Source organism: Lacerta agilis, chromosome 4, assembly GCF_009819535.1.
Source record: "Lacerta agilis isolate rLacAgi1 chromosome 4, rLacAgi1.pri, whole genome shotgun sequence".
Classification (NCBI taxonomy): domain Eukaryota; kingdom Metazoa; phylum Chordata; class Lepidosauria; order Squamata; family Lacertidae; genus Lacerta; species Lacerta agilis.
In genome coordinates, this window is record NC_046315.1 from 42949312 (window position 1) to 42961389 (window position 12078).

At 38.7% G+C, this 12078-nt stretch overlaps 1 protein-coding gene across 4 annotated transcripts in view; it reads left to right on the top strand.

Moving 5' to 3' along the window:
- Positions 1–12078, top strand: part of ROBO1 (roundabout guidance receptor 1) — a 611457-nt gene that overhangs the window by 256719 nt on the left and 342660 nt on the right. For 3 of the 4 annotated variants that reach the window (XM_033146826.1, XM_033146829.1, XM_033146827.1), the window contains exon 3: positions 3664–3747. The exons of the other annotated variant lie outside the window; for it this stretch is intronic. In XM_033146826.1, coding sequence (XP_033002717.1) covers positions 3664–3747 — 84 coding nt within the window. The remainder of the gene's footprint in view (positions 1–3663; positions 3748–12078) is intronic. 4 annotated transcript variants of the gene reach the window in all.

The following is a 12078-nucleotide window of genomic DNA, read 5'->3' on the forward strand; positions in this document are numbered from 1 at the left end:
TAAATGGTTTCCAATTCTCCTCTCTCTCTACCTCATTTATTCCTTTTAACTCTTCATATTTGGATGCCAAATTACAATATGTTAACATTTTTAAGGGCCAATCCTCTTTATCAGGTACCTTTTGTGATTTCCAATTTTTAGCTATTAATAGTCTTGTTGAGACGGTCGCATACATAATAATACGCCTATCTTTGGCTTTTATCTCTCTGTCCATCATACCTAATAGAAACAATTCCACTCTTTTCTTAAAAGAATATTTGATCATTTTTTCCTGACAAATGATCAGGAGTCAGTGACTTATACTCTAAGTAGCTTAAGATGGGAATATCTTCAATGCTACCTAAGCATTCAAAGCTCAGTATTAGTATTTAAAACAGGTGGCAACCAGCAACAAAATATTTCAGTGTATTTCCAGCCCTAACAAGAATGTTTAAATTCAAGGCTCTAGCCAGCTCAAGCAAGAGAGAAATGTATTTCAGGTACCGTAGGTAGAAATGGGAAATAGCAATATTTTATTTCCTTCCTGAACTACCCACCCCACACTTGCACATTAGTGGGATCAGATTCAGCCCTGAGCATTAACTATTTATTTCTGTATATATGGCATGGAGGAAGGTTATGGAGAAACTTCGTTTTCTCCTTCTTTAATCTCAACATACAACAAGGGGCAATCCACCATGAAACAAGGGGAGATCCACTATGAATCTCTTCTACTTGCTGTAAGCTGGCAGGGGCTCAAGCAGGCCAGCTGCCCCCTCCTTTCCCTTTCCCTGTTGCCTGCAGCATTTCACGGTTCCACTTCTCTTAATGCTAAATCCTTGAAAACATTTGTTGGACAAGCATTTTTTAGAATCATCTGTGCTTGGTTTGTTTTTGTTTTTTTAAAAAAATAAATACTATTACATTGCACATCTCAATAGCCTTCTCAAATAAACAGAAGCTGCAGAGGTCTCCTTTCTCTAAGACACACTGGATCAGTTATTCCAAAGCCCGGCCACTTTGTGTCTCTACCTGATATGAGAAATATTGCACTGTAAGATTTTCCAGGAGCTCAGGAGAATGTAGAGAAGTTGTTTACCTAGGGTACAGTTTTATTAGCACAACTTTTGTATCAATGTTATTAGAAGGACTATAACCACAGAATTTAATGGAAGCTCGACCAGGTCTAGCATGGTGTGGCTGGAAGAGACAGAGAGAGGTAGAATCTCAAGTAGAACTTCAGTTCTAACTGCTCTAAGTTCTGGTGTAGAGTAGGCCTGCAATTTACACAGGGGTTACATTCCATGGATCACGCCTAAAGCCAAAACTGTGTATAATCAAAACCAATTGGGTTGAATGGAGGGTGGGATTGCCAATGTGGTTTTCCCCAGAACCCTGCCCCCTCTTTATTATTTATTTTTGCCACACATGTAAAGTTGAACTCACGCAAGCCGTAAACTTACTGTACTAGCATTTTTAGTATTGATTTGATCTCTATTTTTTATCTTGTACCATGTACCTTCAAAAAGCTGAAAGAGAAAGCATGAAATCTCTGCCATTTAATTTAGGAAGAGACCTATCCTGTTGCCCTCAACAGTTATAATTCACAACGTGTCCAATAGCTCCCTGCATGTAAATAAGAGAATAGTGTATTAGAGAGGACTTTTGATTCAGTTGCGACAGTCTCTTTCAGATAAGTTTTCAAAGATGTTCATGAGATTACATATTACTGTGGTAGCAAGACAAATGGATAAATGAATGAGGGGGTTTCACCTTTCTCCTCTATCTTATCCACAAAGGCTTTTTAAAAAGGAGACCTCAGTAATGTAAAGGGATACTTCCAAGTTGTTTTTTTACATTCTGCTTTCTAATGGAAAGACAAGTCTGAAAAGGGTTGTACATTTTAACAAAGCAGAAAATGCCTATCTTCCACCATAGAAATAGAATATATGTATATTGAATAAAAGGGTTGAAATAAATATTGTTTAATCATTGTATTTAACTTAGGTAGGTAGGTAGGTAGGTAGGTAGGTAGATGATAGATACTTTATTGTCATTGTACATAGTACAACGAAATTGAATGCCATCCCACATTTACAGCCACATATATGCATTTATACATTTACAGCCACACATACACATACATACCATCCAACACGACTCCCCAAGATCATACCATTTGGTTACAGCATTTAAAATAGTTATAACTCTTGGATAAAAACTGTTTTTAGTCTATTCATTCTTGATTTAATTGTTCTATATCTCTTGCCCGAAGGCAACCGTGCAAACAGACTATATCCAGGATGAGATGAATCCTGTAAAATGTTTGCTTTTTAAGAATCACAGGTATTCTGAATATGTAATATCAGAAGTGCTACTGTATATTCTGACGTATAAGACTACTTTTTAATCCAGGGAAATCTTCTCAAAAGTCGGGGCTCATCTTATACGCCGGGTGGAGAATCTGCCGTTGAGTATATCTCAAAATCTATATTTTAACTGGAAAAGTTGGGGGTTGTCTTATATGCCCAGTTGTCTTATACGCCGGAAAATAAGGTGCATTGACTTTTCTGTGATAATGTACATAGATTTATGAATAAAATGTAAGTACTTAGATGACTAGCTAGGATATCGTTTAAACAAGACATTTGCAAAAAAAGAAGAAGAAAGCACACAGTACACAATATTTCTAGAATGCTGCCTATTATTTCTGCATGATTTGGGGCAGGCAAGGGAGATTATAGCCATATTTTTATGAGTAAAGTTATTTGAGTTCTCAGAACTTTCAGCCGGGCTTTTATTTCAGTATGGTTGAATATTGTTTAAAAAAAATAGTACAACAAGCTCTCTGTATAGTTAATCTCCTACTAGCACCTACAATTGATATTTTTGGCCTTAAGATACTTTCCCCCCATTTTTAAATGCATTTTTGCTCTGCTGCACTATGAATGGCTTCAAACTATTTGAAAATATTTTGTTTGCAGTTTAATTTTGGGGGACTCTACTCTATAATATAGATTTTTAAAAACATTTAAAAATGATGTCCTTAATATTGCCCTTCAGTTCAGGTAAATATCTCTTTCTGATTGCTATAAACTGTTGCCTTTTGCTAGATGTGATAATTCTCTTTTCCTTTGCTCCGCCCCTGGATAACAAATAGCGCTTATACAAGCCTTTCTCCTTACTTGACAAGACACTGCTTTTCCCCCTTCCTACAAAGAGGTAAAGTCCCCTGAGTCTGTAATTGCCAGGAGATGAAGCAATGATGGGGAGTGATCACAGTCAATAGCTTTGATTAACAATAAGGTAGAAAATTAGCAATGCTAGCATTCAACCACCCAGCCTCCTCTTCCCCATATGTCCACCACAGCATGTGCTGGCTGCTCTGCAGAGTGTAGACAGAACACTTCACAAGCTGTGAAATCAGAGTGAAGGTGCAACAGAAGAATAAAACTAGGGACACAGTAAACACAAGAGGAATTTAAAAACCACAAAGAATGTTGCTGAAGATATTACAGAAGTTAATCCAGCCAATGGTGTGGAAGGATAAAGTATGCTGTGTGCTGTCACTGTTTGTTTTTCTGTCATACGTGGATTTACTTGTATATGGACACTATTTGATGGAAATGGCAACTACTGTTACTACTGTGACCCCATCAGCAGCTCTGATGTTATTTCCAACAGACTCTGATGACCTTGAGAGAGGAAACGACAGCGGAACACCACTTCCCACCTCAGATAATGAGGACAATTCTCTGGGCTACACAGGTAGAGTGTATCTTTCAAAACTACTACTTCACTTTCCCATTTCCATCTGCCATTCCCATCAGTACATAACTGTATAATCATCCTTGATGCCACTATCATAAAACATTGATAATCAAACCAGAAGTTCAAAATACACTTCTGTATTTTTTTATGAGTTGCTTTTTTGAAGTCTGATGAAGTTGTTTACGACTGTTATTGAAAGACATACAGTATTGTTTGAATGACATTGCCTATCCATTGTCTGGATTTTTCAGAAAACTCAAATGTAATGTTTGCGTCAAATACTTGATTTTTTAAAGATCAAAATCTGTTTTAATCTCTCTTATATGTAGATACAATATACTTTTTCCCCCTTTTGCAAGATTCTTTAGTCTGTATTACATTAGGCATGTTAGAGCTATATCACATGAGACTACATCAAATGATTAACAGGCACAGTGACAGGATGGTGCATCAGAAATCTTTTTTCAATTCTTCTATCCTTATTAACACTGAGCACTGCACAATTAACCCTACTGTCATCTCAATTATGCACGTGTCAACTCTGAATCTCTCCCATTGAGATTATTCATAAAGTTAAGTGCTAGTCAGTATCAGCAAGGCTAGCTGATGATAATCTGAAATAACTTGATCTGTAGAAAATGACAAGTGGATTAGTGCACTTTCTGCTATAGACTGTGTTATACTCCTTTAAAGAAAAGGTATCAGTTTAAGATTTTTTAAAAAATACATGCATTTGTATAGATTATTTTAATTGCTTGTGAGTGAACAACATTTTATTAAAGGTAAAACCCCATGTACTTCAGTTATATAGATGGTAAAGTGATAGTTTTTAATCATAATTATATATATACAGTACTATCTTTAATTATATTGGCTTGCTTTACTAGTTCCTAGCAACTGTATCTTGCAACACTTTGTAGCTCACACATTTTTACTTATTTGTTTGTTTATTTTGCCAAACTCATTTTATTTTTTTCCTCTGCAAGAAGTAATGTTATCCACATCTCCCTCTTGGTGTGTGAAGTAGATAAAACTAAGAAATGGCAGCATGTCTCTCAGACTTCTACAATTAAAAAGTACAAGACACAACAGAATCTTATATTGTTTTATGCCAGATGTGTGAAATTTAAGTCAACTTACTATTCTTTCAGACAACATAAAATGGTGGTTTCATATTTATGAGCATTTGAACTCAGACTCATGATCACTTATTCCACAATTCCAATGACAACATGGAGGTTTCTCCTAATTAAAGGGTTCTTGCTCTAGTTCTGTATCAGGAACAACTCTACGCATTAAGTTCCATGTAGAGTTTTCAGTAATACTAAATTGAAAGAAGCTCTGTTTGCGTAGCAGAGCTCTGGAGCATGTTAATTGCTGATAACTTGTCCTGAAAAACACCTACTGTGGTGAAATTAAAACAAAATAAAATAAAAAATTCCTTCCAGTAGCACCTTAGAGACCAACTAAGTTTGTTCTTGGTATGAGCTTTCGTGTGCAAGCTTGAAGTATGGCTAGTAAATGCACCTGCACATGACTTCCCCATGCGGCTTTGGACCAAAAGTTCCAAAGCCCAGCTCTCCTTCTCCAGCCATAAAAATACAAAATAGGAAGGTTTTCTTCCTTTTCCTGCAGCTTCTACCAACCTGATGTCCTCTAAATGTTTTAGTATACAACTCCCATCAACCCCAACCAGCATGGTAATGGTCAGAATGATGGGAGCTGTAGATGAGATTATGATGACATAATTTTTTGTGGACTAAAGCTTGCATTATCAGATACATGGTGTACTCCTCAGTAGACATGTGTGTAATGTGAAAGCCAATGTTAAATGACAAAATTCAAAATGCAGTTTGTGACAAAAAAAAAAAGAATGAAATTTATGCAAAATAAACAGTGACTTGCCTGCTTTTCTGAAGGGTCACTGTCATTCTGCATGATTGTAGGTGCTAACTGAATATTTACAAACTCTGCTTTTTGCATTTCTTTGCCACTTAACTTCAAACTTTAACTCACCTCATATGATATTGAGGAAGCAATCCTAATTATATGGTTCTATACGTAGGATTAGCATTTGATCATAACCTCGCAATGCGAAGTAGTGAAATGTTACATGTTTGCTTGTGTGAACATTTGACATGAAACATGAAATAATATTCTCCTGTGCGCTTTACCTTCTCCCTGCTGTTGCAACTTCTTACTGCCTACTTTGACAGTTTCTTTGAAGCCATAGATAATTCCTCCCACCCCCATTGTCATATCTTTGACTATGTGTTTCCTGTAAATGAAGGCAATATAGCCAGCATGATGATGTCAAAATGTTGCATAACCAATCAGATTCTGCTATGGGATTATGCCACTAAAGACATATATAGCAATTGTTTTCTATGTAATACAGTGGTGCCCCGCTAGACGAAAATAATTCGTCCCGCGAAAATTTTCGTCTAGCGGGGTTTTCGTCTTGCGGAGCGGCAATGGGAGCCGCGCTCCGCAAAAACGAAAAAAAAAAGACGAAATTTTTTCGTCTTGCGAGGCAGCCCCATAGACTTTTTCGTCTAGCGGGGCAGCCTCCCGCTAGACGAATGCTTTCGTCTAGCGAGTTTTTCGTCTAGCGAAGCATTCGTCTAGCGGGGTACCACTGTAGGGGAAAGAGGGAAGACACTGCATGTTTGTTACTGAGATAACTAGGTAAACATGGTCTCTATTTCTGTGCTATATTGTGGTGATTTCATCTGTGGCAAAACAGGGAGAATCACATAATCACAGAATTAACCTACTTGCCTCAGCAGATGGATATTCTTTTCACTTCAAATATTTTATCCTCTTTTGAACCCTTCCTCTGCAAAGTCCTATTGGGCAAGCAGACCCAATTCCCCATGTGTATACCAAGTGCAAGTAGATAAATAGGTACCGCTCTGGCGGGAAGGTAAACAGCATTTCTGTGCGCTGCTGTGGTTCAGCAGAAGCGGCTTAGTCCTGTTGGCCACATGACCCGGAAGCTGTCTGTGGACAGACACCAGCTCCCTCGGCCTATAGAGCCCCAGAGTCATCCGTGACTGGACCTATTGGTCAGGGGTACCTTTACCCTAACCCTTATACCCTACTTAGCGCTAAGTTGAACTCTGGCCTCATTCTCTGTTTCCATTGTCTGCTAGGCAGTTGCCTACTTGAACATGTAAGCAGTGGTTTGCATCACCGAAGTCCTTCAGCCGGTTGTGTCCGTGTAACTTGCAGTTGCAGTCTAAGAGGTCCTGGGCTATATTAACAGATACTATAGACATAATAGTGGCTTCCACCTGAATCATCTGAGTGTATTAACTGAGACTAAGTGGGGGTTCCATTAAAATAAAGGTTCCATGCAATCTATATATATATAAAACTCAAGTGTCTCTGCATCCAGTCCCTGTGTTTCTGGGTTTGCGCTACTGAGCATGTGCCCCAGGGACACAGGGATTGGATGTAGAGACATCGGGCCGGGAGCAGCGGCGGCAGTTGAAGCGGGGCGGTTCAAATGGAACGCCGGCGCTCCAGAAGAGAGGGGAGGCCGAGGAGGAAGGCCACGCTGCCGCTGCCGCCGCTGAAAGCCGAGCCTCGAAGACTAGTGGCCCAGGAACAGCACAGAGCAGCCCGCCCCATGGAGCGCCGATGTTCAGGAGGACGAGGAGGGACACCGCACTCCCGCAGCTGCTGCAGCCGCCGCTCAGCTGTCCCCTTCCGCGATGTCGCTTTGCCTAACAATTAGATTTTTGAGCCCTTAATCCCCCCCCATCTTAAAGTATTGGGAAAGAGAAGCAAAGAGACGCATGTTTGTTTGCTCTTCCTCCTTTTGGGAGAGACTCTGTGCGCCCCTGTCTACTCCCTCCCCTGACCACTTTAATGGGCTTAATGTCTTCCGTATCTTTGTTAAAGTCACTTTCTCTCCTCTTCTGTCTCTCTGCAGCTTCTCCCTCCCCCTCCCTACGAAGTCTGTCTGCACGTTTCCTCCCTCTTCCCCCCCACTCCGCATTGCCTAACAATTAGATTTTTGAGCCCTTAATCCCCCCCCCATCTTAAAGTATTGGGAAATAGAAGCGAAGAGACGTGTGTTTGTTTGCTCTTTCTCCTTTTGGGAGAGACTCTGTGCACCCCTGTCTACTCCCCCCCCACCACATATGTTTGTATAAGGGGGGAGAGAGAGGAAGGCTGTGAGAGAACTGGAGTGCCAGGAGGAAAGAGGGAAGGGACAGAAAGAGAAAAGGGGAAGCAGGGCGAAGGATGTGTGAAGACAAGTGCATGGCAGGACTGGGAAACCAGGTTGGTGGATTTTCTAAAACCCCCCCCAAAAAAAAAGAAGAAATGTTTTTAAAAAGTGAGTTTTTTTTTAAAAAAATCACCACATATGTTCTAGCGCCCGTTTTTTTAACGGGCTGAAACCACTAGTCATTTAATAAAGTGCTATAAAGGTAAAGGGACCCCTGACCATTAGATCCAGTCGCGAACGACTCTGGGGTTGCAGCGCTCATCTTGCTTTACTGGCCAAGGGAGCCGGCGTACAGCTTCTGGGTCATGTGGCCAGCATGACTAAGCTGCTTCTGGCGAACCAGAGCAGTGCACGGACAAGCCATTTACCTTCCCGCTGGAGCGGTACCTATTTATCTACTTGCACTTTGACATGCTTTCGAAGTGCTAGTTGGCAGGAGCAGGGACCGAGCAACGGGAGCTCAACTCTTTGTGGGGATTTGAACCACCAACCTTCTGATCGGCAAGCCCTAGGCTCTGTGGTTTAGACCGCAGCGCCACCCACGCCCCAATAAAGTGCTATATTTTACAGTAATAACCTCCTTACTTTGGCTCCCATTATAAGATAACCATAGATTCTCCTGTGTTTAATCACAAGATGCTCCCATTCATCAAATTTCCAGTAAAGTTAAGGTTTCCTCCTTGTAGGTCCACCCCTTTCTTTTTCTTCCTGTTGACCTCAGATAGTAGATTAATGATGTATAGCTTTTTATAATTGACCAACTTACAATTTCTGTCCTCACTGAGAAATTACTCTCATATTTTATTTTCGTATTTTATTTTTACAGTGAATTAGTTCTGTTTTGTTATTAAAAATAAAAATAAGGAAAATAAACTCATAATTAAAGCCTCCCTTGCATTGGGAAACAATGGGGCAATTAATAGGCTTGTCATTAAGAATCCCTATCCATGCTCATCACACCAAGCATACTGGTGCTACAAAAAATGGGGGAGGCAAATCTGAAAATCCATATAATACAGTAGATACAGGAATGCAAAAGGCCAACAACAGTATTGTCTAGATGGTACAAACAAAGAATGGCAATTGCTAAAGTGATATTGTAGAAGTGGCCTAAAACTTTCCAGTGCTTCCTCAACAAAAGCACATATAACTATAGTCAGAAGTTCTAGCTTAATAGTCATACAGGGTTCAAGTCAACCAGCAGGGGCTGTTAACCAGCAGGACTTGGGACTGGTGCGGCCACTATTGTGTCTGCAACCCTGCTGCACACAGCAGCCAGGACAGAAGGTGGAGGGCAGGATGATCACTGTTCAAGTCTAGAACTGGTTCTTGATTGTTAAAGGGCTTCAATTAGAAATTGTGAGGTTTTTCTTATCTCCCCCATTTATTGATCAACAACTGCAAAGTAATTTCTATGTGCTTTGTTATTGAAATATGCTTGTGCATTATAAAAAAAAAAAAATGCCAGCACATTTCCTGTTTAGCCTGCCATGAAATACTGAGGCATTATTTAACAGTTCACTGAATATAGCTTATATTGCACTGTTTAGTATGATGACTTGTTCAATTAGCAGCACAGCTAAACATTTTCAGATAAGGCTCACTACTTCTTATTAGGAAGGTATTTACAATCCTTATTAGTGGTATATATTCAAGAGAAACTTCCAAAACATTGCATACTTAACATAATATTACTTATCATTCACCGTGACATTTCAGTGGTCCCACAATATAGTTTTTTAATGTGTTAAAGTGTCCATATTTTAATAGCCTTATCTGAGAGGACAGGAATAGCAATGCTAAGAGACAGAAAGTCATTAACTAATATTTATTCTACAGAAGTAGATTCTGTTTTTTAAAATAATAAAAAAGCACTGTGACATGTGCAAGGATTAATTCTCTGTTTGCAAGTTGTAATTTAAAGGCTACCTAAACATGACCTACTTTTCGTTATGGGTGAGTTCTATGCAAATACAGGGCAAACACGGTCTAGCAAATATTGCAGGATGAATGGAAGTTATCAATCAAAATGGCCAGTTGCTCATAGAGCTTTAGACCTGATTTTCTAATCACAAATACTATGTTATTTAGTGATATTCTTAGGGAAAGACTGAATATTTATGACAAAACTAATCAGTGCCTTCTATATAAATAGCTTGCAAGTTCCAGGTCTTTAATGTGTACAAATAAATGGTGATCATAATATTTGTGTAGCAGGGGAAATGGAATTCCATTTTCCTGGGAGTAAAACCCACTCAATTCAATAGGACTTACTTCTGAATAGAGATGGTTGGGTTGTGCTGCAAATCTCTATAAACAAATGAGGAAAGACATTCCAAAAGTCAATTGAAGAATGACTTTAAGAAGACCTTAAAAAGTTAAATGAAATAGCTTTATTCAGAATTGTTTAATGAAACAAAGATTGTAAAGCTGCAGTCCCAAACAGTGAACACAGTGAGACTTACTTCCAAGAAAAAATGCATACTATTACACTGCAGTGATATACAATTAAGAAGAAAAGCAGAGTAAAATGAAATGTAGATTAGCACTGAATGGAAAGTTCCTATTTTAAAATAATTTTGTTAAAAAGCAGACAAAGCCATGCTGAAGAACTGGCATATGTATCAATAGCAAGACATTGCTAGTCTGAGGATGTTTGAAATCGGTGATGATATGCTGATAAGGATGACCAAAAACAAAACAAAACCTGTTGACTTCCAAAATGGAAGGCTTAATTAGATGGATGGAAAACTGCAAAGAGGTTCTCATTGACTTAGCCCTACTACAACCCTGATAGTCAACCATGACAGTCCATTAAAACAGTTCCAGTTGAATTATCAAATTCCTGGATACAATTAAGTAGATAAAGAATGGTAGAGCTACTGAACAGGAGTTAATGCATGCTAAACACTGGGTAACCAAAACTAGCTGAACTATTCAGAGAAGTATGGGAAAAAGAGACTGTTCCCAAGGATTGAAAGCATAGCATTGTTGTCAAGATGCCAAAGAGGATGCTCTTGCAGATGAGAAGAATTGGAGGGGAGTTTACCTGCTCTCTATAGTAGAGAGCCCGCTGCAAAATTGTATGAAGAAAGAGTTGATAGAGAACTATCAGGGAGAGGGAGAATAATGTAGCTTTCAGCCTGGTGGGTCATGTAACAATCAGTTACACTGAGAACATATAGGAAAATATGCATATAATTAGTATTAAAAAAAAGATAAATATTTTTTGCCAGGTGTACTTTACATGGTTTTAGTTTGTGTTACTGTACATGTATTTGCTGCTTTTGTGTTTTTAATTATCTTTAGTGTACATTGCCTTGAGATGGTTATTTAGAAGACGATTAATAATTCACTGATGATGATAATCACATTATGATGATGATAATAATAACTATTGCTGTATTCACTGTTTGCATTTTCAAGGACATCCCCCCAAAACTGAGCAGTTAGTCTAATCCAACGTCAAGTGCATTATCTAACTTGATTACAACTTTTATCAAAGAATAAACTTAGACATCCAACCCACTGCTCACATTTGTTTTACATTAAAATAATTTCATTTTAAATACAAACACAGTATACTTTAAAAGAAGAAGCACAATTAGTTATAAACCAATACAAACTTCCTTTTCTGTTAAATCTATTTCGTTTTCAAACTATAGGCCTATCCCAACCCCACCTTGGATCAAAGACAGTTATTATGAGCTCTTGGGGAGCCTAATTCCCCACCAGGCTCCTAGTTTTTAGATTTTTCTTTTTCTCACTCAACTAACACTTCAGCATTCCACAAGCCTGGAAATTCACAAATGTTTATCAGGCTATTTTAAAAACATTTTTTTTTCTTAAAATTTTCAAACTTACATATTGCTTAATGCATAGGGGATCCCCATAGTATGTAAAAACTATTTCCTTATTTTTGGATGGGCCCATTTTCCTGCCAAACCATAGTCACTTTTAAACACCTGAGTTTGTTGTTAGAGGGGATACTTATTATGGTTACAATCGTTATTGCAATCTATGATACAACACAGGGAAGACAGCAGAGGAAGCGGAGAGAAAGGGAAGCTGGAACAAACATGAGAAGC